Source organism: Coturnix japonica, chromosome 4 (assembly GCF_054131305.1).
Source record: "Coturnix japonica strain WE chromosome 4, WE-NBRP24, whole genome shotgun sequence".
In the NCBI taxonomy this organism is placed as follows: Eukaryota; Metazoa; Chordata; class Aves; order Galliformes; family Phasianidae; genus Coturnix; species Coturnix japonica.
In genome coordinates, this window is record NC_140666.1 from 75,768,850 (window position 1) to 75,796,156 (window position 27,307).

The 27,307-nt window shown below is 36.3% G+C and overlaps 1 protein-coding gene across 2 annotated transcripts in view; it reads left to right on the top strand.

Moving 5' to 3' along the window:
* The window catches only part of ADGRA3 (adhesion G protein-coupled receptor A3), a 50,795-nt gene that overhangs the window by 6,268 nt on the left and 17,220 nt on the right, over window positions 1-27,307 (top strand). For both annotated transcript variants that reach the window (XM_015862794.2, XM_015862795.3), the window contains exons 2-9: window positions 6,025-6,096; window positions 15,420-15,491; window positions 16,775-16,846; window positions 17,529-17,600; window positions 19,218-19,378; window positions 19,879-20,092; window positions 21,034-21,198; window positions 26,679-26,880. In XM_015862794.2, coding sequence (XP_015718280.2) covers window positions 6,025-6,096; window positions 15,420-15,491; window positions 16,775-16,846; window positions 17,529-17,600; window positions 19,218-19,378; window positions 19,879-20,092; window positions 21,034-21,198; window positions 26,679-26,880 — 1,030 coding nt within the window. The remainder of the gene's footprint in view (window positions 1-6,024; window positions 6,097-15,419; window positions 15,492-16,774; window positions 16,847-17,528; window positions 17,601-19,217; window positions 19,379-19,878; window positions 20,093-21,033; window positions 21,199-26,678; window positions 26,881-27,307) is intronic.

Sequence of the window (27,307 nt, forward strand, 5' to 3'; positions counted from 1 at the left end):
AAGAGGGTCTGGCTAGGCGTGTGTGCCATATCTCCTGTAAAGTGAGCTATTCTGCTTTGTGTATATATGAGGGTTGGAGGAGTAGAGTAATCTTGTGTCCTAAAAATTGTGTGTCTGTTGGGCGAGAGAAAGCCAGGAAGGAGTAGAAGAAAGGGGAGCAAGGTTTGCAGCAGAAGTCAGTCACTTACACTGATGCAGATGCTACAGATATACAGGGGTTGGAAGAGAGCATTGAGAAAGTCTCTGAGGATGTCATGGCCAAAGGGGTTAGATTGCCAGTGCTTTTGGTTAGCTTTAGGACCAGCAACCCAGTGTGGGAAAAGGCTGGATGCTGCTTTCTACTCCTTGTTTTCTATCCTAGGTAGGCTTTCCAGCCTGGAAAGATAAAAATAGACACAGACTTAATTTGGTAACTTCATAGCTCATAGTCTTTAATATTACCTAATGTGCATAATGATAATATAGCACAGAAGATTCTTTATCTGTTGTGAACATCGATTTTGGAAATGCTTCCTTGTTAAGCTTCCCTAATTGTATTGTTATTGTTGCCCTTTAGTAGGGACTTTGGAAAGTCTCATAATTCTTTTTCTGTATAATAGCTTTTAGATTGCTTAAAAGTAAACCCAGAAATGAAAACAAGTGCTGTTTGTGGTCTGCTCATTATGTTACTTGATCATAGAATCCTAGAATGGCCTGGGTAGAAAAGGACCACAGTGCTCATCTAGTTTCAATCCCCCTGCTATGTGCAGGGTCAACCACCAGACCAGGCTGCCCAGAGCCACATCCAGCCTGGCCTTGAATGCCTCCAGGGATGGGGCATCCACAACCTCCTTGGGCAACCTGTTCCAGTGCATCGCCACCCTCTGTGTGAAAAACTTCCTACTGATATCTTACTTAAACCTCCCCTGTATCAGTTTAAGACCACTTCTCCTTGTCCTATTGCTATCCACCCTTGTAAACAGCTTATACACTCCCTTCAAATACTGGTAGACTGCAATGAGGTCTCCCTGAAGCCTTCTCCAAACAAAACAAGCCCAGTTCCCTCAGCCTTTCCTCTCAAGAGAGGTGCTCCAGCCCTCCGATCATCTCAGTGGCTTTCCTCTGGACCCGCTCTAAGAGCTCCATTTTCTTCTTGATCTGGGGACCTCAGGCCTGCACACACTACCGCAGATGGGGCCTCACAAGAACTCAGTAGAGGGGAGCAATCACCTCCCTCTCCCTTTTTTAATGCATCCCAGAACACTCAGTTGGCCTTCTGGGCCAGTAACTCTCTAGAAGGCAAACTACTAACTGTTCAAAAACATTGTTTTTGTGTCCTTGCTAAATCACAGCTTCTACAAGATGAACTTCGAAAAATATTTCTTTTTGCATGTTCACTGCTTTCAACAGAAAGTCTAAAATAACCATCTGTACCATCCTAATTTTTGCAAGTGGTCCCTTTCCCAGTCCTTAGAGTATACAACTATCGCCATGAAATGATCTGATTTATTTTCTGCTTCCTGACTCTCTGTTTAAGTCTCTTAAACTGTGTTCCGAAAGCTACTTCAACATTCAGCTTTGCCGTCTCCCATTCTTTGTACTTCTTAGAGACCATTTTGACTATTTGTAGTGTTAATGGGTTTGTGTAAATCAGTAGCATCTTATGAAAGGATTCATTTGTGAAATTTGGAGATGAATTCCTGACTAGCATACTCCTGGCTTAGGAGCAGTAGTTTTGTTAAGACAGAACTTCTAGCACATTAGCTCATTCTAAAGGTAAAGACAAAACAAGCCTTGACTTTCATATATTCTCCTCCTCTCCCCTTTTCCTGCACTGTCAAAAAGAAATGGCTTATGGCAGCAACTTGATCTGCTTTTAAGTGATCTAAGTGTTTTGCATAGTAGCAGTTGGGCATCTGTTGCTAAAGATCTTGCCAATTAATGAGTCAGGGGTAAGTTTCTTTGCAGAGTTTTACTAAGCTCTGGAGTACGGTGAAAGCAAGGTTTTCCAAACCAAGCTATAGTTGATGAAGGCAAACTTCAGCACTGCTTATCAGATAAGGGAAAAGTTGGGGTAGCCTTTCTGTTTTATTTTCTATGGGAAGAGGATTGTTACTGTGTTGCATTGTTTCAGGTTACCTTTTTGCATCTATTCCATTCTGAGGAAAAGAGAAATATTTTAAGATGGCTTTGAGACTTTGTCCAGAACCTGCTTTGCAGCTGCCTTTTCCTGTTAATGCTGTGGTATATTTGTATTTAGTAGTTCCATATACCAGTTTGTATTCTTACATGGAGATGGCTAGTGGGTAAGCAAAATGCATTTGATTCAAGCAGGTTTTCTTGCTCTTAAAAACAGAACAGGAAAAAAGAAGCAAGCCAATATCTGATTTGCAGTTTAAAAGAAATACAGTGCATCGGTGATGCTTGGCCATGGGAACCTCTTCAATGAATCCTCCAGATGCATCATTTCTGTTGGGTCACTTGTTACAAAAGAGTTGAGCAAGATAAGAATGAGTGAAATTTCTCTCTCTATGATTTTTCCCTTCAAACTTCTTAATGATGAAAAAGTTCAGGTATTTTCAGAATCACTTCCCTCTTAGGAAGAATTATGTTCTTAAACTGATAAAGTTATTATTGATCACAAATAATTGTCTTTATCTAAGTAGTGCATAGTAGCCCATCACTTTGCCATACATTAATACACAGGAATTGTAAAAGTGGATATCAAATGTCTACTTTGAAGTGAGTGTTTTCTCATGTTATGCCACATCCCTAAACACTTCTAATAATGTATAGACTAAGTACATTAATAGCAAGTTTTAAACTACATTTTTTAAAGATTACACTTACAGCATTAAGTATGATGAAATGTCTTAGGTTATATGGAGTGTTGTAAAATGTATCATTTATTGTACTAAACCGTTATGGTTGAGCAAGTAGCAGCTTCCACAGAAAATACTAAATCAGGCTGACTATAATTTGTACATCACACTCCAGAGACAGATATACCTAGTGCTCAGATAGTCAAAGGCTTCTACTTGAGGCCTGTTATTTATAGGCAATGTCAGAAAACATGGGTTTGCTTTTTTTTTTTTTCCTTTTTAACCACAGACCTAAATTGGATTTGTTTTATTTTTGCTGCTGTTTTGCCTTATATTCTGTTTGCATTAAGTAATAATGCAGTTTGGGGTTGGTTTTTTGTTTTTTTTTTTTTTTTTTTTATAAGCTTCATTTATTTTGTTTTATTCCTTTTCTTTCCTGGTTCCAGAAACACACTGAAAGATGTGGAAATAAATGTGTACTTGGCTCAGATTAGCTTAGACTGCAAAATGAATCCTGTACCTACCTTCTATTTCTTCTTTCTGCCTGTGTTGAAACCTTTCTCAGAATAAAAGTAAAAATAGCTTCAAACTTTGTGGTGTACTAATTTTAACACTTTATTTAAGTATTAATAATATTTCAGGCATTCCATGCCAAAGATTAGTTTTCTTTTTAATTTTTTTCTCTTTTACTATTAAAATATCAGCATTCAGCCTTGCCAAACTTCAGTCTCAGAAATATATATTTTGATTCTGCTCTGTTCTGGATCTTCCTTGATACAGGGAGATCACCCATGAGTTTTTGATTTGTATTTCTGTCTTTAAAACTTGTGGTGCATGTGTGTGTGTTACTTGTTGACTCATTTAGGTTATCACAGAAGCAGGTGAGGGGCAATTTTAGCAGATTTTCTTCTTAGCTTGACACTTCGGTGGATGTTACAGGAATTATAGGCAAACTTAACAGCAATTTTTTTTTGGCACACTTTAAGAAAAATGCTAATTTTTAACAATTCTACCTTTCCATCCATTGCTGTGATCATTTTTCACCCAGGACTGACTGGCTGTTTGGAGTACTGTGATGATCATGCTTATGCAGTAGATGTGTAAAATAATGTCTTCAGAGATGCTTGAGTATTTCTGCAGTTTAACATTGCTTGTGGAGCATTGGGCAGAAGAGATGACTTGAGATTAGCTGCAGAAATATGTGATGTAACTGGCAGAGAAGGAGAAAAGACAGGATCTCCTTTAAGCATCAGAACTGTTACCTTGCTTGACTGATTCACTTTTAACTTCAGGAATTTTCAAACCTCCTGCCTGTCAAAATGAAAGATTCTTATAGAATTTCACAAAAATTGTTCAGCTGTCTAGATCCTGTGTATGTGTGTGTGATTAAGAGACACTGACTCAAAGCCAGAGCTTTGAGACAAAAAAAACCTGCTTGCATTGTTTGTTGAAACCATAGATGCTTGTGGCAATCTATGTTTTCTTCTCCAGATTTCTCAGTGTAATATATGGCTATGTCAAAGTGATGCTGTTTTCATAGAAGATACCTCTGTGTTTTTTAGTTTCATCTCATTCTTGATGTGTGTAGAAGTACTAAACCTTGTCATCAGATAATAAATTTTATGAGTTGGAGGAAAGGTGTGTTTGTTTTTATTGCTACTGTAAAGGATATCTGAAATATGTAGCAGAGTGGAGGAAATCTCCTAGTGGCAGAGTGGCAGTTGTTAGTGCTGAAGCAGCGTGATCCAGCCTGAGGATATAACTGGTGCAAGTGAAGAAGAGAACAGACTTGCTGGATCTGCAGGACACATTTGATAGAGAATCTGTCAGAAACTGAAGTGACTATTGCTGAAGTTATGGAACAGATTGACAGAGTGAATAAATTTTACAGAATGAGATGGTACACACTGGAGAGCTTTTTAGAAGAACTCGGGGATGGAAAGTCAAATGATGGATGGCTGAAATCCCACTTAGGATGAACTAACATATCTTGTTGTGGGAAGTTCTTCCCTCCCAAAACTGTGGATTTCTTCACAATCAGCAAAATATTGTCAAAGATGATCCTGTAGATGGAGTAAGACATAGGAGATTTTCTAAAAGGCATCTTGCAGTCCCTTGCCAATGGCTTTTGAAGAAAAATGACAGCGCAAAATGAGAAAACATTGTATCAATAGCTAAATTGCTAAAAGATAAGAGCAAACTTGGAAGTAAATGGTCAGTCTTCTCAATGGAATGGACTCTTCCAGACCTGAAATGTAATAATGTATTTGTTAGTGACCTGTAGAAATGGGCTTTTGGGGTGACAATTTGAGTTACTTAATAAGGATGAGGATACATTGATGGATTTCAGAAGTTTATGAAACCAATAACTGGGCAGCAAAATGGCAGAAGCAGCACATTGGGGAAGTAAAAAATTTTATTGGTAATAACAACAGTTTTGTCTTCATATGTGAGATGGCAGGCACTGGGCTGACCACCATACTTCAGTTTTCAGTAAAGGCAGACCAGTTGTTAAGAGTCCCTAGGAAAACAATAGGGAACAAAATAAAACATTGTTACATCGCTATGTAGGTTTGTAACATTTCCAAGCTTTGAGTGCTATTTCATTTTTTGTAGTCTCAGATTTTGAGTGTAATAAAACTGGAAAAAGCTCTGAAACTAGTAAGAAAGTACAAAATGACTTTTGTGTGTGAGAAGTAATTAAGGAAAATATGCATCTTCCCATCTGGCAAGAGGCAGTCTGGAACAATATACAATTGTGTGTGGTAAAGAGAGGATAGATACAGATTGATCACTGCTTGCTTCAGTGCTACAAGGGAGAGGCACTGAAGGAAACTGATAGAAGCCATGATGAAAACAAAGGCAATAAGGTGTTTTATTCAAGTTCTGCAATGTGAAACTCTTTACTAAGGAGTGTTTTTAATGCCAGAATGGTATTCAAAAATGGTTTCAGAAGGAAAACAGGAAAAAATGTGCTAGGAAGAGCAACCTGTGAAGTAAGGAGGCATCCATGAGATTTCATATTTTGAGAATAGTTTGCATTTGCAAATGAGTGTGTTTGAAGCAGGCTACCGTATGGAAGAAGTAACCTGCAGTTCCATGTGGTCCTTCAAAAAGCAAGAAGTAATGGATAGAAGGAAGTCTCAGCTTATTTAGTAAATAGCATAGCAAATCATTTTGTTATTCAATCTGTAATAATAGTGTTTTCTGTTCTTATTTACAGGATTCTGAGCAACAATAAAATAACAGAGCTGAAGAATTGTTCCTTCTCTGGATTAAACCTTCTTGAAAGATTGTAAGTGCTTCTTAAAAATATATTTCACTTCAAAATAAGAGTTATGTTTTGTTTATTTCATTAATAACTTTGGTATCAAGATATTTCTGTTTTATTTGAATGTAGCTTTTTGTGAATGCAGAGTTAATGTATTTTAAGAATTCATGAAAATGAGTTTTACATGACAGCAAAAAGGTTACTTAGTGAAAGCTGCAGCCATGAAACTAGGTGTAAATGAAAAAAAAAAAAATAATAAAAAATCCAAACAAACCAATTGAAACCCCAAACAAACCAGAAACCCCACCTGCATAAATCAAACCCAACAAGAATGACAATGGCCAGCAAACCCCAAAAATTCATCAGTGGCAATGACAGTGGGATTGGGTGCTAACTCAGTAAGATTATAGGTGACACCAAACTGTGTTGCAGTCAACATTAATGAGAGATGGGTTGCCACCCTCAGAGGACTAGGCAGGCTTGAATAGTGAACCTTGTGGGGTTTGAAAAATACAAGATGACACCTTGGTCATGGCAGCACTCACTATTAATATAACCTGGGGAGCTAAAGGATAGAGTATAGCCCTCCCTAAATGAACTTGGGGGTACTTGTGGATAGCAAGCTGGACATGAGCCAGCAGTGTGCCTTTGCAGCCCAGAAAGCCAACCATATCCTGGGTTACATCAAAAGAAGAGTGATCACCTTTTCAGTTGAGAAAGGTGATCCTGCCCATCTACTCTGTTTTGGTGAAACCTCAGCTGAAGTATTAAGTCCAGATATGGAGTTCCCAGCACAGAAGAGATGTGGACCTGTTGGAGTGCATCTGGGGGAGGATCACAGCAATTATTGAAGTGATAGAACACCTCCCCTACAAAGACAAGTTGAGAGAGCTGAGGTGGTTCAGCTTGGAAAAGAGAAGGCTCTGAGGAGGCCTGATAGCAGACTTTCAATATCTAAAGGGGGGGGCTATAGGAAAGAAGGGGATGGAATCTTTATCAGGGTCTGTTGCGATAGGATGTGGAGAAATGGTTTCATATTAAAAGAGGGGAGATCTTTATTGGAAATAAGAAAAAGGGTTTTTTTTTGTTTTTTTTTAAATAAGTGTGGCGAGGCACTGGAATGGATTGCCTAGAGATGTGGTGGATGCCCTGTACTTGGAGACATTCAAGGTCAGGCTGGATGGGACTCTGAGCAGCCTGATATAGCTGTAGGTGTCCCTGTTCATTGCAGGGGAGTTGGACTAGATTACCTTCCTGTACCTGAAGGGGACCTATGGGAAAGCTGGACAGCGACTTTTTATAAGGGCATGTAGCAACAAGAAAAGGAGAAATGATTTTAGACTGGAAGAGGGTAGATTTAGACAAGATATTAGGAAGAAATTCTTTACTGTGAGGGTAGTGAGACTCTGGAACAGGTTGTACGGTGAGTTTGTGGATGCCCCCTTCTCTGGAAGCATTCAAGGCCAGGCTGGATGGGGCTTCAAACAGCCTGGTCAAGTGGGAGGTGTCCCTGCCTATAGAAGGGGGGTTGGAACTAGATGGTCTTAAATGTCCCTTCCAATTCAAACAATTCTATAACCTTTAAAGGTCTCTCCCAACTCTGGTGATTCTATGACTTTTCTAGAGGAAGCAAGTGTATTATAACTTCTAAAAGAGGGTGTATGCGATGTCAGTTTGTTATTGGCATATATGTCAATGGTTTTTCTTGTTATTTTACCATCCTTGTATATATCATGTGTATGGGAAAAATGGGAGTGAGCCCAATGGGAGTAGCCTCTTTAACTTCTCTTGATTCCTGTTTTCACTTTCTCTTTCAGATGATATATTGCCTGTGGGATAGGAAGCATTGTAGCTTCTGTTATAGTCAGCTTTTTTTCTGGCTGATAGAAGGTCAGGATTGGCAGGTTGATCTACCTGGGAGCAAGCAGGAACTTTATAGATAAGGATTTTTCTAGGCCATTTGACTGGGAAAGTAGCCAATTTTGTAATCATCTTGCAACATCTAGGAAGAGTTCCAAAGTCTTTTGGCTTCAGGGGATTAAAAGTATTTTATTCATCCTCTGAAACTGAAGGCTACAGTCCCAGTCACCTGGGCTCACTAAATTCAGATGCTTCTATCATTCCACCTCCCATGTGCTAGGAGAAAAAGATACGTCTCCTGCACTGACAGATGAGCTTTATTATAGAAATAAGCTTTTGTGCCAGAGAGGCAAGGTTATCAGCAGGGACAGCATTCTTGATCTTTACACATTATTTTGGCATCATTGCACTGGGTAATAAAAGCATCTGCTGACAACTGGTAGTTCTTGCAACTCATTACAATTTTCAGACAGGAAATACTTGAAACTCTAATTAGAGATGATCATTTGCATTTGTTCCATGAATCTAAGTCTTAATTGTGTTTAATACAATCAGTATCTAGAGTTCTTCCATTTGGTACCAGTTACTTATAAGGGGTTTTAGGTCATTTTTAAATCTCCTGTCAAGAAAAGGAAAATAAAGTAGTAAGTAATCTGTCATGCATTCCACCTTTAAAGAGATCTGGACCAGGCAGCTTTTCAGATGATATGGTGCTTTAATTTGAATGAGATAACATACTTTGTGTGTGCTGGTGTAAGCCGTAACAAATTATTATTGAGAGTTAGGTGTCTTCATCATGAAGGAAGGGATAACTGGTGTGACATACTAATGACCATTTTTTCTTTTTTAGTTTTCTACCGTAAATGTTCTTAAGACCTGTTTGTGTAACTTTAGGACGGAGGGTAATTATGCAATAAAAATATTTTATGAAACAGAGTTGAATAGTCATTCCCTTGATTCATTTTCTGAACTGAATCTGAAAGGGTACCTTTGCCCAGGGAAACTCAGACTGCTTTCTTGTGTTGAATACACTGCTGTTTGTTAGGGGAAATATTTCATCATGATTTTCAGTAGTCTGGACAAGAGTACCGTATTGCAGCTGGTATTAAACAGAATTTGAAATTACACCTTATCTCTGATTTTTTCAACATGAAAATTTAGCACCTTCCGCGTAGTAGAAGGATATCAAGACTTCATTAGGTAACCTTAGTTATTGATCCTTGAATTCTGCCTTGATTTTTGTTTTTTCTGAGCTAAACAAAATAATTCCTTACATGTAAGCTCCACTTTGAAAAGTTGTTGCAAACACCTTAAGGAAAGATGTCTGTATGTTCTTTTGAATGTATTCTGCAGCCCAGTATATGCATACATATATTTAGAGGTGGTAGTTTGAAAAAATAACATACTGTTTCTCTCATAAGTCTCCCTATGCCTTTTGAGTATGCAAAATGAAAGATACAGCAGAAGCTAAAATAATTTTTTACCTTTTTTTTCCTACCTGATATGTTTTAAATGCAAAACATTTACCGCTATTAATCATGTGCTTGGAAAAATGTGTTGGCTAAATTTCACCCATATATTGTATTTTCTTCTTCACTGGGAGGATCTCTTTTGTGTATGTGATATTTTGTTGTTGCCACTTTTCTACTTCAACTAACAATCCTTCTCTTCAAAACCATCAGTTTTTACATTAGTGTTGTGTCTGCATAAAAAGCAGGCTGTTTTGTTTTCCCTTTCAAGAAAATGTAAAGATAATATGGTTTAATAGTATATACAGAATATTATAATTTTCTTGCATTACCTTATTACTGGAAACTTTCTAAAATTTGGGGATTATAACTGGGAATAACTAGAATAGAACTGTGGATGTTTCTGTGAAAGAATATTTAGTCTATGGTAGAACTGTGAAATATGTACTGTTTCCTTCAAATATCTCCTGTTAAATGATTACATCAGTAGTAACAGAGCTCTGATGTGTGTGTCTATGGCAGGTAAAGTGAAGGGAAGAAGGTGTTGAAATTTGACTTTTTCTGCCTATGTGCTTATTGCCTTCAAAACAGGGAGTACGTACGTGTGCAGAATGGTTTCTGGCCTTCAACACTGCTGGCAAAAGCTGGAGTGCTCAAGTGTCTGCCTCTTTCAGACATAACAGAAACACCCTCCCAATTCTCCAACAGTGCGTCTCTATTCAGACCTCAAAGCTGTTCTCAGTGCTGTTGTTCTCTCTGAAGAAATCATGGGTTTGTTTTCCTGCTGCATTCTTTCCCTCTTAATACAAAGAAGTTTAGAATTAGATATGAAGGAAACTTCATTCAGTGACCTAGAAAGAGTAGAAACAAAGAAGAAATATTTACTTTTAGTAGTAAAGTCTATGTGGTTTTGAAAGGAGAATATAATTACATATATTGCAATTTGCTGGGGGAATCCAGGATGCACTAAGCACTGAGAAAATTTCCAGATGTGTTTATTTTAATTTTCTAGTTTGTGTCAGTCTGTGTGTGTAGTTGTGGGCATTAACATGTTATCTATTGATGCAACTACTGTTGTACCAATTAACTATCATTTATAATTTTAAGCATTTTAAGTCATTTCTTCTCACTTCCCAGTGAGGGAATTGCCATTTTTATGGAGACTGCTCTATGGACAAGATAACATTTCATGAATAGCTTGTTATAAGACTAAGTAAATTTTGTTTTTTCCAAAATGATTTTTGAGTAGGGGAGGGCAGATTATGGAAACAGTTCTGATTTCTTTTAATTTTAATTTTGTATTTTATATAGCTTAAGGAAGCCTTGCTTATATCAGGTTTGTGGAATTGCATGCTCATCTCATTAATTCAGAGTGGTGCCTTTAAAAACAAAGAATGCTTACAGCTGGCTGCTGAAATTTCCTTACCACAAGTAGGAATTCTGAATCTGTTTGTTCATAGTTTTGTGCTCATCTCTTAATTTATGAAAATGTAGATTTCATTAATCCCTTATTTTGTAAACAGGTTGGTAGCAGAACCAAAATAAGAGCTTTTGTTTAACTGGAGGATGGAATGTTTGTTTATTACAGTGGAGAATGATTATACTGTGTATACATCTACTCTGGTAGGGAGAAATCAATGGCTGAGTAAGAGTAAAGAGGTCCAAGATTTTACTAGTAACCAGTGTGTGTTCCAAAAGGTATTCAATGCTGTAATCTTCAGTGACTTTGCTAATGTTGTGTATTGTTATGATCTCCTGCCACTTAGTTGTAGAAGTTACTTCTTGCACAAACCTGTAACAGTGAATTTTTCATCATAAAGGTTCTTTATATAGCATTATCCAAAGTCTGTCAGCTTAACTGATGCAGTCTGTTGATCTTTGCATGGATAAGGAAGATTAGATAATCTTTTACTGAAGTGCCATTTGTCCTTGCACATGAGGGGACAGAGGAGGAAGAGACAGATGTGGATTTCAGTTAAATATTTAGATACCAGAAGAACTGGATATTCATTAAACTGTAAATAACAACAGAGGTTTGCCAATTATTATTTCGAATTTACTACTATACCTTGGAAAATATGCAGTATGAAGGTAGTGTTATTTGTAGGCAGTCTTTTTTCACCTGTGCTCCTTAGTACTGATCCACATATATACATATGTGTGTATATGTGTATATATATATGTCTGTAATAAACATAAAAATAATTAAAAAAAATAAAGTTTATCAGGCAGTTGCAGTTTCTGATTTTAGTTTCTGTTGTGATGGTGCTGCAGAATGTGGACTTTGCAATCTGCTGTTGCTGGAATTTTTTGGAAATCTTTATATGAGTGATAGGAGAGTATCAGTATTCCTTGTTTGAATGTTACTGAACAGAGAAAATGCTGTTATGGGTATTCAGGAGCTTGTTTTCTACTTGAACTTTAGTTCTGGAAGCTCTGAGAGATGAGTCAGACAGGAATATTTTTCTTCAGTGTCTGCTGAGAAGTCTGTGCTGTGAAATTGAGTAGTTCAAACTATTCTGGACTGTTGGAAATACCGTAGACATTTGGTGAAGGGAAAATTAGGGCTTCTGGTCTGGGCTGTAGCTTTTGTGTATTCCCCATAGAGCTGTGGGAGGGAGAGGTTGGGTTTTTATAATGATTAGTGTATTTTTGTGATTTCTTACTTTCTTTATGTCCTTTTTGAAAAAGCACATTTTATACATTAAGAGTCCCTGGTAGCTATTGTGCTCTTCCTTCATTCAGAAAGAAGGGATTGTTCATTGGTACTTGAGAACTAAATAATTTTTATGTTTCAGTAGTTGTATGTGTCTTTCCTGTCTCCAGGATGCTTAAGGAGTAACTTAAACAATCTTTATTGTCTTGAGACAGAAAAAGATAAGCTGTAAATAATGCGTATTCTTAAGTAATATATGCAAGCACTTTTAATTGCAGACAACTGGAGGCAGAAACTTACAGTTTTAAATTATAATGAAATAATATTGTTTTTTTAACATGGTAAACCATAGGTAAACATAAGTATTCTTTCATTGATTTTGTTTGTTTTTCATTTGAACCAAGTAACTTTAGGGTTGGCTGTCAGACATTCAGTGTCTTGTCTTGTGAGGAGTTGCAGTTTGCCTAACTAATCACAGATTTGAGGAGAGGGTTTTTTTTCAACTGGGTATAAGAAAATCCTTCATAATGATAGTGGTTAATTAGTGGAAGAGGTTGCACGGTTACACAGTAAAATCTCTATTCTTTGAGGTTGTTGAACTTGACTGGATGTAACAGTGGAGCAGCTGATCTGACTTAGTTGTGCTATGAAATGGAGTTGGACCATACGACCTCAACAAATCTGCAACTGAAGCCCTTCTAATGGATTCCTGTTTGTTTAAATAAACTTTTATTTGGACAAATAGATAACTATCTCCTGTTGGTTAAGGTTTGCCAGAGAAAATGATTAAAATCAGTGAATAAGATGATTAAATCCCAATTGCTAAAAACCAGTAGTTCTGTTGGCACGTATTTAGAAGTAGTAAAAATAGAACAGAAATCTCCAAGCCAAACACAACTTTCTAATAAGATTGTCTTCCCCACCCCTTTCATGAGACTCTGACTAATTCAACTACAGCTGCCGTTTCTTCTAGAAACACTCCCAGTTCTTGGAGTCCTGGCATTTGCACCCGCTCGTGCATCAGCATCTCGTACTATTTCTGAAGAGCTGCCAGACATGTCAGCACTGCCATAATTTTTGTGCTCTCCTCGACGTCTTTTACACTTCACGGTTTTCATGTTTTAATGCCTTTGAGAGATGAACACACGAGTTGTCTTCCAAATGACTGCAGTGGGGAGGGGGATGAATCCCAGCAGACTGTTGTTGTTGCAAGTTGAGAAGAAGCTAACAGTTGTCATATTCAAGGTTCTGGGCTGCTTGTTTGTGTTAAATTCCTTCTTTAATGCTTTGCTGTCTTGATACAAAACATTCTACAACTGTTGTGAAAAGATGACAATTGTGTTGGCATTTCTTTTTTTAAAAAATGTTAATTCTGGTTTCATGACCCCTCTGGAACTGGTTTTAAGACCTATTAAAGCAAGAAAAAAGGCAGAACATGGCCTCAAGTTGCACCAGGGCAAGTTTAGGTTGGATATTAGGAAGCACTTCTTTAAAGAGAGGATAGTTAAGTACTGGAATAGGCTCCCCAGGGAGGTGGTTGAATCGCCATCTCTGGATGTGTTTAAGAGCCGTTTGGATTTGGTGCTCAGGGACATGATTTAGTAGAGGGTTTTTAGAGTTAGGGTACTATGGTTAGGCTGTGGTTGGACTTGACTTCAAGGTCTTTTCCAACATGTGTAATTCTATGATTCTATTATGTAAAAGCTGGACTAGTCACTTACAATAAACTCATCCAAAGTAGATTTCTGTCACAGTGAAACTCTCACTTTTAATTTTGAAAGTGTGTTGTTTGTTTTTGTTTTTCCACTGAAGTGTTAAATGGAAAAGTAACAGATGCATCCGGGAGTTACGATTTGAATTAGAGAAATTAAAGATCACTCATAATCACAACTACTGGTTTTCCAAGGCATTCTGCCAAGCCTTTTTTTCTCCCCAAGTGGGAGTTGCATGGCTTTTAAATTAAAACTGTAAATATGAACCGTATCATTTTTCTTCCTTTCCCCAAAGACTCATGGTAAATAAGCAATGACCAACATTTCATATTCTCAGATCTGTCACAATGTCAGGACTGGATTTTACAGCCTTCTGAAAGAGCTTTAAAAACGTTCACTTTTCAGATTCGGTCTGCTGCAATCCCTGCTCCATATGGGGCAAGAAAACAAAACTGCGATAAGAGATTGGTGTATATACCATAGCTTTGTTTAATTTTAATTTTCAGTGCTGCAAGGTAAATGTCAAGTGTTTCAACTATTGAAAACATGTATTAGGCATGGCACTGAGGCATGAAGTATGCGCCATTGTCTGTTGTACCCTATCTGACTCATTTGACTGTGGGAAATGCTGTTGTGAAATCTTGTGGTGAACCTGTGTTTTCATTCATATCTGTTTGTGTAATGGTAGATGCTGTCCTCATGTACTGGGTTTTGGTTTTTGTTTTGTTTTTTTTTTTTGCCAGAATTGTTAATGTTGCAGTAGATTTAAGTATTTTTTTCTATTCCAATTTGCTAAAACAGTACTTTTAATTGGATTCACTAATTCGCTTTCAACTGTGAAGGTTTCCTATATTACCAAAGGAATTAAAACTTGTCATTATGTCTGAGAAGTTTTGAATAATAATACAGTGCAAACATTGGATGGTAAGGAGGCAGAAATATTTTTAGCAATGATAATGTTTGTTCCGAACTGTTAACACTGACGGATGCTTTCTGTGATTTTGAAGCTACACTACATCTGCAGAACATCTGAAGTTAGGGATTGAAAGTCCTGTGTCACTTGAACAGTTAATAAAGCAGATTAATAACTACGGTCTCCTGTTCTGAAAAGGGAAAATCTGAAAATCTGTGCTTCGAGTTTTCACTATCTTTATTTGGGATTTTCAGCAAGGGCTTTTTTTTTTTTTTCCCCGGTCATGTTGATGGAAACTTTCGGTTGTCTGTATATTTAGGATCTTGTTTTGCTGCTTTTGGTAGGCATTGGAGAAGTATTAAAATGTGACTGAACATTATGACACCAAGTTAAAGTGCATGGTACTCTATAATGAGCAAATGTAGGTACATCTTGTGAAGCTGTAGTCTATTTGGATTCTATGGTAAAAATGTCTTCAACTGTACCCTTGCTGTGCTTCAAACTGATAGGATATTTAAAGTAACACTTTTGCTGTTCATATTCCTCTTTCTGGTTAAAATATGGATTTGCAAATTTTGAAAGATACAATTATGTCAGAAAAATGAGATATGCATTGTATGATGATTTGGGGCAGTCTGCAAATTAGCTGAGGCGATTTAGGTGTAATCTTGAATCATGTATGTCTATACTTAATGGATATTTTGTGATTAAAGTAATGTCTTAATTTTTCTCTGCAGGGACCTTAAGAACAACCTTATAAGTACTATAGATCCAGGAGCTTTTCTGGGGCTTTCATCTCTGAAAAGACTGTAAGTAGTGTATCTGGCCCATTGGTTTAAGGGAAAAAAATAGACAACAAAAAAACTCAGAGAGTAAAGTCTTAAGTAAATACCTGTCTATTAAAAGGTATATCTATATATGCTTTTAAATGTAGGAATGTGTATATATTGAGGGTTTTGCTGTCTAAATATATACACATTTACATCTATATGTAAATAGAAGAACAGAGTTCTTCAGTTGATCTGACTGAAGATCATGTACTGCTTGTGGCTTAGTAGTCTCACTTGATCTTATTGATAGTCTCTCTTGTGTTATTCCTCTCTTTTTGTATTTATATGACTTCAGACATCACTGGGTAAATGTTCAGTCAGATCTTTGATGCCATCAAGTGTCACTTTGTTGAATGTTAAATCTCTCATGGTTTTGTTTTTTTTTACTTCAAAAGGTCATAGTGGAACACAGAGTCCCTTGCTATTAATATTACACTGTCGCAACAGTGCTGCTAATGCTGCATTATTGAAGGTTGTGCCAATGTTTCCATTAACACATTTCTGGAGGATTTATACCTTGAATGTAAAACCTGTCTCAGATGAAACTTGAAGAACAGGATGTCAGCACGACAGCTTTTCTTAGACTTCCAATTTTCCAAATATCTAGAACAGGTTTTACAGTATGGGAGTCTTAGTGATTTTTATTCTTTAATTTTGCCATTTTCCCTCTTATATTTTTGTCACGTATGTTTGTTGTTGTTGTCTAGGTGATCTGGTGAGGTTTGTTTGTAATTGCTCTTCTAATAACATCAGAAATAAAACTGAAGGATCAAACATGGACTGTTTGAAGCTTAAGTTTTGTTCCTTTAAGAGCTATTGGCAATTTTAAGATCTACATTATAAATAATGTAATATATATTAACATAAACATAGACATCATATCTGTGTGTCATAAAAGAACTGATATAAATATTTTGGCAGGTAAAAAAATTAATCGAAGTAGCACGTGAATATACTGTACAAATGCAAAAATATGCTTTGTTGTGAAACAAGAGAAAGTTTTAAGTAAGAAGGAACTTAAAAGCTCTCTTAGCTCCATTTGAGCAAACCATTACTGCTTTAGAAATGGGGTAAAGAGTCTGCACGTGTCTGCATTTGTACATCCATACAACTGTGCCTTTTGATTTTTTGCTGAAAAAGCCTGATTGTGTACATGGTACATTCCATTATTCATGAATTTTAGGTAGAAGAATTTGGTTTGTAGACTGTATGGCATCTTGAAATGAGTTTGTTCTCATGCTTTACATTCTTCTTATTTGTAGAGACTTAACTAATAATAGAATAGGCTGCCTGAATGCAGACGTATTTAAAGGACTTGTAAATCTTATTAGACTGTAAGTATAATAATGTTGTATATTATTTCATATAAACGTTTTTCTCCTGCACGTTCAACTTCTGTTTCAGTGGGACTCATATGTTTTAAGTGAGTGCCTGGAAGACATGGAGCCTGAGATAGATAATATAGTTTTCACTAGTTTTGCTATAACAAACATTATGTTATTACAACATGTTAGTTATAATCAATTCACTGTGAACAGTGAAATTATCTTTGAACTTCTTGAAATGTATATGAACGTAGAATGGCCTGGGTTGAAAAGGCCTATAACGATCATCTAGTTTCAGGCCCCTGTTATGCACAGGGTCACCAGCCACCAGACCAGGATGCCCAGAGCCATATCTGGACTGGCCTTTAATGCACCCAGGGCTGAATGTCTGTTGGATGTTGCTTTAGTAAAATATTTGCTATCAAATCTTGATTCCTTCCAGTCTTAAAATTCTTGAGCTAAAAATCTATTAGGAAATTTTTTTACTGATTGTTTTGTTGTTTTTTTTTTTTTTTGCTAGACTGTGAAATTAGAATTGATTCTTAGTCATGTGAACTGCAGCACTGTGCCATAATAGTATCATGTATGTTTTAAAAATAATGCTGTGTTGAGGAAGGAATTTTTATACAAGTACATATCAAATGTCAATCTCTGGAGTGTGAGTTGAAATAATTTTGCTTCTGTTTCTTAGAAATCTTTCTGGAAATCTGTTTTCTACGCTTACGCAGGGAACGTTTGATCATCTTGGTTCGCTAAAGTCTCTGTAAGTACTTACTTGCATCTGATTTTAAAATGCGCGATCATTTGTTCTCCACAAAAAAATCCTTATTGTATTCATGAAGCATGCTTGTATTTTCTTGGAATTGCCCTCTGTTTGAACCAAAAATAGCTGAAATGAATTACCATAATATTACAGATTTTGAATGATAGATTTTCTCACTGATGTGAGTACTCTCACTAGCAAAATGTATATATATATATATATATTCTTTCTGTGTAAGTGCATGGAATATGTACATACAGATGTTTGGCTATTTAACTATCTTCCAAAAATGCACAATATTTCTTATATCGGTGTAAGAGAAGAGATTTATACCAACTTCAGAGTTTGAGGAAGTTTTACTTTGTGTAACTTATTACTTTTGTCTTAAATTATATCATACACTCTTTTTTTCAAATAAGGGAACAAATATTTTTAAGGAAAATTTTAGCCTTACCTTGAAGCACGGTAGTTTTATTACACATACTGGTGGCTACATCTCAACCTCACTCATTATTTTTCCCTTCTTTAATTTTGAGTTCTGTGTAAGAAAGGAAGTTTAAAATTTTGTCAGTGCTGATTAGCTTGCATTTTTCCCTGATAATCATTTACTCATCATGTACTGGGATTCCTGGCTTTGATACTGAGGAAATCTATTGTATATAAAAATAAACATTTCCTTTCTTCCTCCTGCTCCTTTTAATTGTTAACAAGCTCTTACTACTGATTTTTCTTTTAAATTGTATACAAAAAGAGTGCTATCCAAGAACATCACGGGTTTGGTAAGACAATCTGAAAATAACTGTTGCTATTAAAAATGTATGTCTGGTGGAATTCCTGTGAACAAAGACTAAATGGAGTTTCACAAGGATGCTGATTTAATATTTGAAGGGCTCTGCCTGTGATTATGTTCTGTCCTCCAGACGTTTGCAAAAATAAAAGTTAGGCTTTTAATAGAGATAAAAACAGTATAGACAGAATGGTCCATTTTGGTGTGTTTTAACTGTTTCTAAACAGGTGGACTATTAATGCTCTCTTTGAATTTAACTGACTGCAACAGCCACTAATGGAGGGTTTATCTTTTTAATAGGAAATATTAAAAAATATGTAGAAGATTTTATTAATCACTGAAAAACCTTATATGATTTGCATATAGGGCAGAATAATCTTTAAGGCTGTGTGAGTAGTGCCTTGTAAGAGAAATAAGTGAGAGGTTATTTTTGTTGAATTTTAATGTTAAAGCATCAGATTGCTATAATAGCTTTTTGCCTGTGAAGTGTGCATATTCTAGGAGTCCCTTGTTAGGTTTGCTTAAATAACGTAAACTCCCTCAGCTGAAGAAATTACTAGAAATTATTTCATATGCAGGTATGGCATATTATCTGTATGGGGACGGTTACTGTCCTGGGGGGCATATGCTTTTCTGCTGACACCACAGCTTGCAAAGTGTTAGAGCAGCTACCATACATAGTAGCAGGCCATGCAGCTGTGTTCTGGGGTTTGATTGTCTGTTGCCTGCATGTCTGTGACTGTGTTAGGCCCTCTGCAGCTGTTCCTGTAAAGCTTTCAGACATCTGAGTGTTCCATTTCATCACTGCGAATACTCATTTTGCATTGCAGAGAATTTCAGACTGATTATCTTCTTTGTGATTGTAACATACTCTGGATGCATCAATGGCTAAGAGAAAGAAATATAACTGTACGTGAGACTAAGTGTGCCTATCCCAAGTCACTTCAGTCGCAGACAGTGACTGGTGTTAAGCAAGAGCTTCTAACCTGTGGTAAGCACTTCTGACAACTGGTCATTGTTTTCTGATTTATTCCCTATTCTGTTAATATGTTGTGCTGACTTCGCTTTATTTATCTGAAAGTCAGATAATGAAATTTGGTAATAGTGATCCTTTTCCAAGGACTCATCTTTATTCCTCTTCCAGTGTTGCTTGCTTACAGAAATAAGTCTGTGATTCTGCTGTGAATGTATGCCCACCTATAATGTTCAGTTCTAATTCTATGAAATTATGAAGAAATAAGATGTGTAGGCATATTTTTCACTGTTCTGTATTCATTCTTCTAAATGCAGACTATCAAAATATTTCTGAACTTAAAGGAATATACATTTTGAGAAAGGATGCAATGAGTTTGAATTTCTGATACCTCAAACATCAGCTTACTATGTGATTATATTAATAGTACAGAATTAATTAATGTTTTTAGTCTTTTGAAAAATGCTTACATGACGTATTTCTGGCTATTAATTGTGCTTTTATTTCTTGAATTTTAGAACCTCCTCTTGAATTACCGTCTTTCTATATGACTCCATCTCACCGCCAGGTTGTTTTTGAAGGAGACAGTCTACCCTTCCAATGTATGGCTTCATATATTGATCAGGACATGCAAGTCTTGTGGTATCAAGATGGAAAAATTGTGGAAACAGATGAGTCCCAGGGTATTTTTGTTGAAAAAAATATGATTCATAACTGCTCACTGATTGCAAGGTAAATGTCTGCAGAGGAATTGTATTTCTTCACTATTGTTCTTTGCTCTGATTTGGTGACTATTACAAGGACTAGTAAGGCCTGCAAAGAGTAAAAATGTGTAGGCAGAAACTTTCCTATCAAGGACATAGCCTGTAACTATCTAATCTTACATTAACAACTAATTAATTAACTACTAATCTTACAGTAACTGTTTTGGTCATTGTTACTACCTATTAAGGAGAGAACTCTAGAGATTGTGCAGTTGAAAATTCCCCCCTACCCAGCCCTGTTTGAAACAGAGCTGATTATCCTGGGCTGTTGCAGTTGTATTTTGTGAAACTATAAGGATTTCCTAATGCATTAAACATTAAATAATAGTTTGTGATATGATACATTTGTTGTCTTAATATGTTAAATTCACAAAAACAAGTCTTTTAGGTAAATACATGGAATTATTCCATCTTTATGACTACACCATATTTGGTAATGCTGAAGTTCTCCAGCAGACACTTAGATATGTATGAGTATTATTTATTCCACTTAAAGCAGATTTTTAACTCTTTCATCATTTACAGAGCGATTATGTGTCTAGTAATTGTATTAGTAAATTAGAGCTTTATCACAAATGATGCACTTAGGTAATTATCTTAGTTTGACATTTCTGCAGCAACTCTTAAGAGCAGTGGTAATTGGGGCTTCCTGTCTTTTTGTTCAGAAATTGAGAAACATTTTCTTGTAGCTTTTCTTTTTCTCTCCTGCCTTAGCATAAATGAGAGCTAGAAGAATAGCAAATATTTCGTTGTTAATTACAGTGCAGTTCATGGGTAACTTACAGGATCCCAGTTTTACGTAACTAGTTGCTTTTTCCATTGTGTATCTGTGCTTTATTTGTTTTGCTGAAAACTTAAGTAAATTGTTGCAAGATTGTTGAGATATGTTTGTTTATTCTGTCTTTCCAGTGCGCTGACAATCTCAAACATTCAGGCTGGCTCCACAGGGAACTGGGGCTGCCACGTACAAACCAGACGTGGAAATAATACCAGAACAGTAGACATTGTGGTATTAGAAAGTTCTGCACAGTACTGCCCTCCAGAGAGAGTTGTGAACAATAAAGGAGATTTCAGGTTGGTATTCAACTGAACAGTTTTGCCTTTAAGTCACATACTTGGATGTTCATTTGTAAATCATATGTAATAGATTTTTAGCTATTCTAGGTTAATATATGTTGAAGTGCACACAACTGAATTAGTAAATTCTGATCTTGTTAACTTGCATCTTTGGAATAGATGGAAAGTAAACTATGATATTCTGATATATGTAAGCTCTTGGAATGAAACTTTTTAGAAGAGCTGTTAATTGGAGTATGTACTGATGGGGTTAAGTTTTCCACCAAGTTGTCTCTTTATTTTGAAAATATTTCTGCTCCCAAACAACAAAATAACTATGTAAGAAACATGTAATATTAGAAAATGTGAATGCTGCTTCCTTTTAATGACTTTTGGAACTGCAGAGCTAGCTCTGATATTCCATTGTGCTGGATATTGCAGAGTATTTTGTCTTTTGTTCTTACCTCTTCACCTGTTTTCCCTTTTCTGATCTTTCTGCTGCTGGTCACTCTTAACAACACGTTACTCCTGGAGGTGCCAGGTAGCTTCTGTATAGATTCTCTGTATGTAAGGTAATTCCCTTTATAATACTCTGTGTTGTACCTCCCTACAGTAGTTTATACACATAATTAGTTTGTCACAACATAATTTGTTACTGCTATTTGTAGGATTTCTTAACTATAACGCAACTGCTTTTCATTTGTGTTTGTTTATGTTGCTTGGCTTTGCTAATCTTCTGACTGATCTTCCATGTATATTTACAAATTTTTGTTCCTTTCTCTGTGTACATTAGAGTTCTTCAAAGTCATCATCTTTCTATAGAAATAAGATATTTTAAGGAATGAAAAACAAGTTACAGCATATTACTGGGAAATAGTTTATGGGAGAAAGGAGAAGCTTTCAAGTGCAGAAGGCCTTCTCCAGTTGTAGCAAAAATTCAGATGAAGAACTGACTCAGAATATTTGTGTTGAGTTCATCTTGTTCATCATATGGATGATTTTGAGAAGTAGTGGGTTTCTAGGTACTAAGGAAGTGTTATTAAGGGAGGAAACTTTAAGTATACTTGCCACACAAAAGCAATTTGAAATTACTGAAGAGTTTTGCTTTCACATTGTAATGAATTATATATTTAGGAAACACTGAACATCCTCTTTTAACACTTTGTTGGCTCATACTGAGTGGATGAGCACTGCGTTAGCAAATGAGAACTTCCTGCTTAAGATAAAAGGTGAAGAAAGTCAAAGAGATGGATGCTGTATTCATCAAAGGGCATGTGCATCTATTTAAATCACTTATGCATTTTTTTTATGATGCAAGTGTGAATTGTTCTTCTTTGATTTGCCAGTAGAGATGAAAACAGATGGTAAGAGCCTATTTCAAAGTGTTTTCCATTAAATTAACCTGTGCTGTTTGGTGACTGTTCAGTGTAATAGGCTTTACCCCCTCTAGAATTCAGTGGAAAGAAATAAGATTTCAGGAAATGTTCAGCTTATCGAAAGCTTCACTGTGTCTGGGTTTACTATAACGGTCTTCTATTTGTATTTTAGGTAGAGTAATAATAAAGGGTAATTTTTTACTTTTGAGGCCATATGGAAATAAGACTTTGACTAGCGAGAAAATTGTTCTGAGCAGATGGTTGTAAATGATCGTAGGTGAATGTGATGTTATAGTTTTTTAGTTGGAACTGGGAAGTCATTTTAGCTTGGAATCAGCTTCAAAACTGGCAGCTAAATTTTTATTCTTTAGAAATGGGACAGCAAAGAGTAGAGATCGAGACATTTTTGTTTTCAGTGTCTTTGGTGCAGTAATAATAGTTCAGTTTAAGTTCATACAGATTGGGGGAAAACTGTTTATCATGGGAATGTTTTCTTCTGTGGTGTTGGTTTTTTTGGGGGGGGTTTTTTTTTGGTTTTTTTTTTGGGGTTTTTTTTTTTTTTCTTCATCCTTTTAGGCTTTAGCTGAAATATGTTATGGTCTATGAATGAATAGACAATAGAATTTACATGTTAAAATATAACCTATTGCTTCTGCTTCAGTAAATCCTTCAACTGTGGTGTGTAGTGTAAGTTTACTCTAGTAGTTGACAGAATTCTGTCAGAAATGTTATTATTATCCTTTTGAAAACTGTTAGTGTGCTTAACGTTAAAAATGTAATAGTCACGTTGAAGTTAGAGAATTACCATGATGTGATAATTAAAAAAGACCACCTGTAAGCTAATGAATTTATGATAACAAAACACATTGTTACTAATAGTTACTGCTTAAAGAAATAAATGGTTTCAAAATAGAATTAATGTGCATGAAAGAAAGAATGCTTCTGTAAACTCATTGTCTATCTTTTTCTCCTGAAATGAAATTATAGTACTTAAATGTTAATGAATCATATTTTCTCCCACAGATATCTACTTTCATGTGTATATGATAAATTTTGAGCACCTAATTATATACAGTGATAAAATAAGAGAGTTAATACAATTCAAATCTGCAGTTCTGCTAGCAATTGGTTGAAGTGTAAAAGATGTTGACGGCTCACAAGAAATGATGAACACTGCCAGGCTTCCTCAGGTGCCTCACCTTGTGGATGTACTGGAGTGGAGCAGTTCATGTCTGAGAATGGTTAAGGTTAACATTCACTATGGAAAAATAGGGAAGTAGGGAAGAATAATTGGAGCTGGAATCAGTTCCCACTGCTGGGCTGTGTCTGTACATAGGATGCTCTGAATAAAAGAATAAGGGGCTTGGTTCCCCATCGTGTGCTCCCAGTGACTGTACTTAATTGCGTTGATCTGTATGTGTGAACTTATGGCAGGAAGCCTGGAAGGTTTAATTGTCCCACTGTTCATGTCCAATTTATCATAGAAACATAAAATGGCTTATGGTGGAAGGGGCCTACTTTGCAGGGGGGCTGGACTCAATCTCTGGCTTAGCAATGATGCTTAGAAATATAATAGCAAAATGTAGTAATTAAAACTATTTCTGAAAGACTTTATTTGAGTTAATGTTGTTTTACTTTGTTTTTTCCTCACTTCTAATGTTTTAGCACCAAGTGTGAGTAGTTATGAAAGGAATAGAATATATTATTTTTTCATTGAAAATATTTGCCCAGTTTTAGAGGATGTGTCATACAACATGTGGCAGGATTGGGAGTAAAGCCGTGTATTCAGTCAATACTGAGATAGCTGTGCTTCAACTTAAAACGCTTTGGAAAAATACAGCTCTTAGAAAACTATATGTAGATACCAATTTTGAAGTGCCACCACTGATGTGGAAACTTATTTAGAAAAATAATGTTGATAGAATTATCAGATTTAGGATACCCCAAGAGGTTGTATCTTTTAGAGAAAACTGGGATATCTCCAATGTCTTTGGAATGAGGACTTTATTAACTTAATAAGAAAGGAAAATTGAGCTGATCAAAGAGTTGTTCAGTTTCTTTATTACTTAAATTTTACTTTTCCAGAACATTCATCAATGCATATACTTCGGATTCTTCCAAACACAGAAATATGTATTACAAACTTAGGTGTGTTCTAGATGATAGTAATTGGTTAAATAGCTGTTCATTGAAATACGTTCCAGATGTCTAAGAAAAAAAAGCATAACCACAAATTTTAAACCACAGTGTAATCTAGTAATCTTTTTTCAGTTTTTGGAGTCAACTGTGGTGTGTAAAACCAATAGAAGTTCTTAAGACTGGGGAAAAACCATGTTAGTTCTTCAGGCTGTTGAAAGAGAGCTTGCTTTAGCTTGATCCAGTTATGGTACGGAAGGCCTAGGCTGCTGAAATGTTTGCTGGGTTTTAGTTAAGCCTAGTTTGTTGCATTGTGAGAATTGATTTATTTAGCCTTCTTTATTGTGGGTGTGTATCGTTTTTGCCTTGAATTTCAAGCATTAGTGTTCTGAATTACGAAATATTGCTTATTTTCATCTTTCCAGGTTGAGGGCAGAAAGCATGCGCAGGCCCTGACTGGCATTCCTTGTCCTCAGCATTGCAGCTCAGTTCAGGCCTGGTTTCTTTGTATTCTTATTCTTTCCTTTGAAACAATTCTTCTTGAGTCATCAGTGCAGTAGGGTTGTATTGCAGTTTAATTTCCTGTATTTATTCTTATATTTACTTAAATAAAAATATGCATCTACAGATAAAAGACACAATAACATTACAGAAGAAAAATGGAGAATATTAAAGTTTCCTTAAAATACTTAGTTCTATGTCATGTTAGTAAACGGAGTCCTTTACAAATTTCTTAACACTGAGAGCACTTAATTCTCACATGAATTTCTAACTGCTAGGTGTTTGGCTGTGATGTGAGTTGGTGGCTGTACTGTTTCTCTATCACTTTGAATGTAGTCCTCTGTTCATCTGCAGTTTAGCATTAATATGAATGCAGTATGTGTGAACAGGACGAATAGAATGTGCAGGACTTGCTACTGTATATAACAAGTATGTAGATAGTACTTTTTTTTTTCATTAAGTAGGCTAGTTTTATTAAAAAAACAACAGCACCACACAACAACAACAAAAAAACACTTGTAAACTGTTGTTAGTAATTAGTACTCCCTAATTTCTATCAATACAAGCTAATTAATCTATCAATACAAGCTATACTCTATCCTTCAACTAAAGGATAGAGTATAGCCTGACAAACTGGGGGGTACTGGTGGGTGGTAAGCTGGACATGAACCAGCAGTGTGCCCTAGGCTGCAACAAAAGGAGCATGGCCAGCAGGGCGAGGGAGGTAATCCAGCACTTCTCCTCTGTGCTGGTGAGACCTCACCTGGGGTTCTACATCCGGATGTGGAGCCCTAAGTGCAAGAGAGGCCTGTTTGAGGAGGGCCACAAATATGATCCAAGGGATGGAACATCTTCCTGGAGAAGAGAAGGCTTTGGGGAGACCTGATAGCAACTTTTCAGTATTTATGGGGGGGACTGCAAGAAATAAGGCGACAGGCTCTTGATCCCCCTGTGAACAGGACAAGGGATATGGTTTCAAATGAAAAGATGGGATATTTGGATTGGATATAAGAAAAAAGTTTATTGTACTAAAGAGCAGTGAGGCACTTGCACAGGTTGCCCAGAGATGTGGTGGATGCACCATCCTTGGAGAGGTGTTCAGTCAAGCTGAATGGGGCTCTGAGCAATGTGATTTAGCTGTGTGACATCCCTGTTCATTGCACGGGACTTGGACTAGATGACCTTTAAAGATCCCCTCCAGTTCAAATGATTGTATGATTTTATGAGCACCTTTTTCACATCATCTGCAAACTCAAGAAAGTATGAAAAAATATGCTAGCATTAGTGCTCATTTTGTTAATAGTACTCAAATATGAACAGCTTGAAAATAATGAAGGTGGGCCAAGGTGGCCCTTTAAGTAGTTTAGTGATGCTTAATTTTGAGTGTCTCTTTATTTCATGTTGTAGTGCTTAATCCTTTTATTTACTTGTCATGTAAATTTCCTTTTGTTTTTTTATTTGTATTTTTTGCTTTTGACTCCCCAGGTGGCCTCGAACATTGGCAGGCATCACAGCATACCTGCTGTGTACACGTTACTCTGCTGGCAGTGGGATATATCCTGGCAATTCGCAAGATGAGAGAAGAGCTTGGCGCAGATGTGACAGAGGAGGATACTGGGCTGAAGAGGATTATTCTAGGTGCCAATATGCAAACGATGTGACTCGAGTTCTTTACATGTTCAATCAGGTAATCTGCATTTCTGTAATATCAGGTTTTTTATGAAAATAAAGACTTTGAAGCCTGTCTTTTCTTTTAAGCATGTAGTGGTCTAGCTGATTTATGATAAATGGGTGTCTTCTGAGTACAGTGGAACTTCTAGGTTTATGTTAAGAGTGATTTATTTTGGGTGACCTCAGATTAAACGCACGAGGAAAAGTGTATTCTTGTGTATTTGTGTAAAGCATAGAGAGAATTGAATGGTACATGTCTGTATTCTACAAAAAACATTTTTAACAGAGAAAAGCTTTGTAATTATATTACTACAGAGCTGACAATTTCTGCTCAGCCTCTGGCACTGTGTACAGTCAACAAAGTACAGGTGGAAAGAGTAATGTATTGAGATAACAACGGTACAAACAGAGAAGGAATGCTCACCTGTATCTGAAAATTTAGG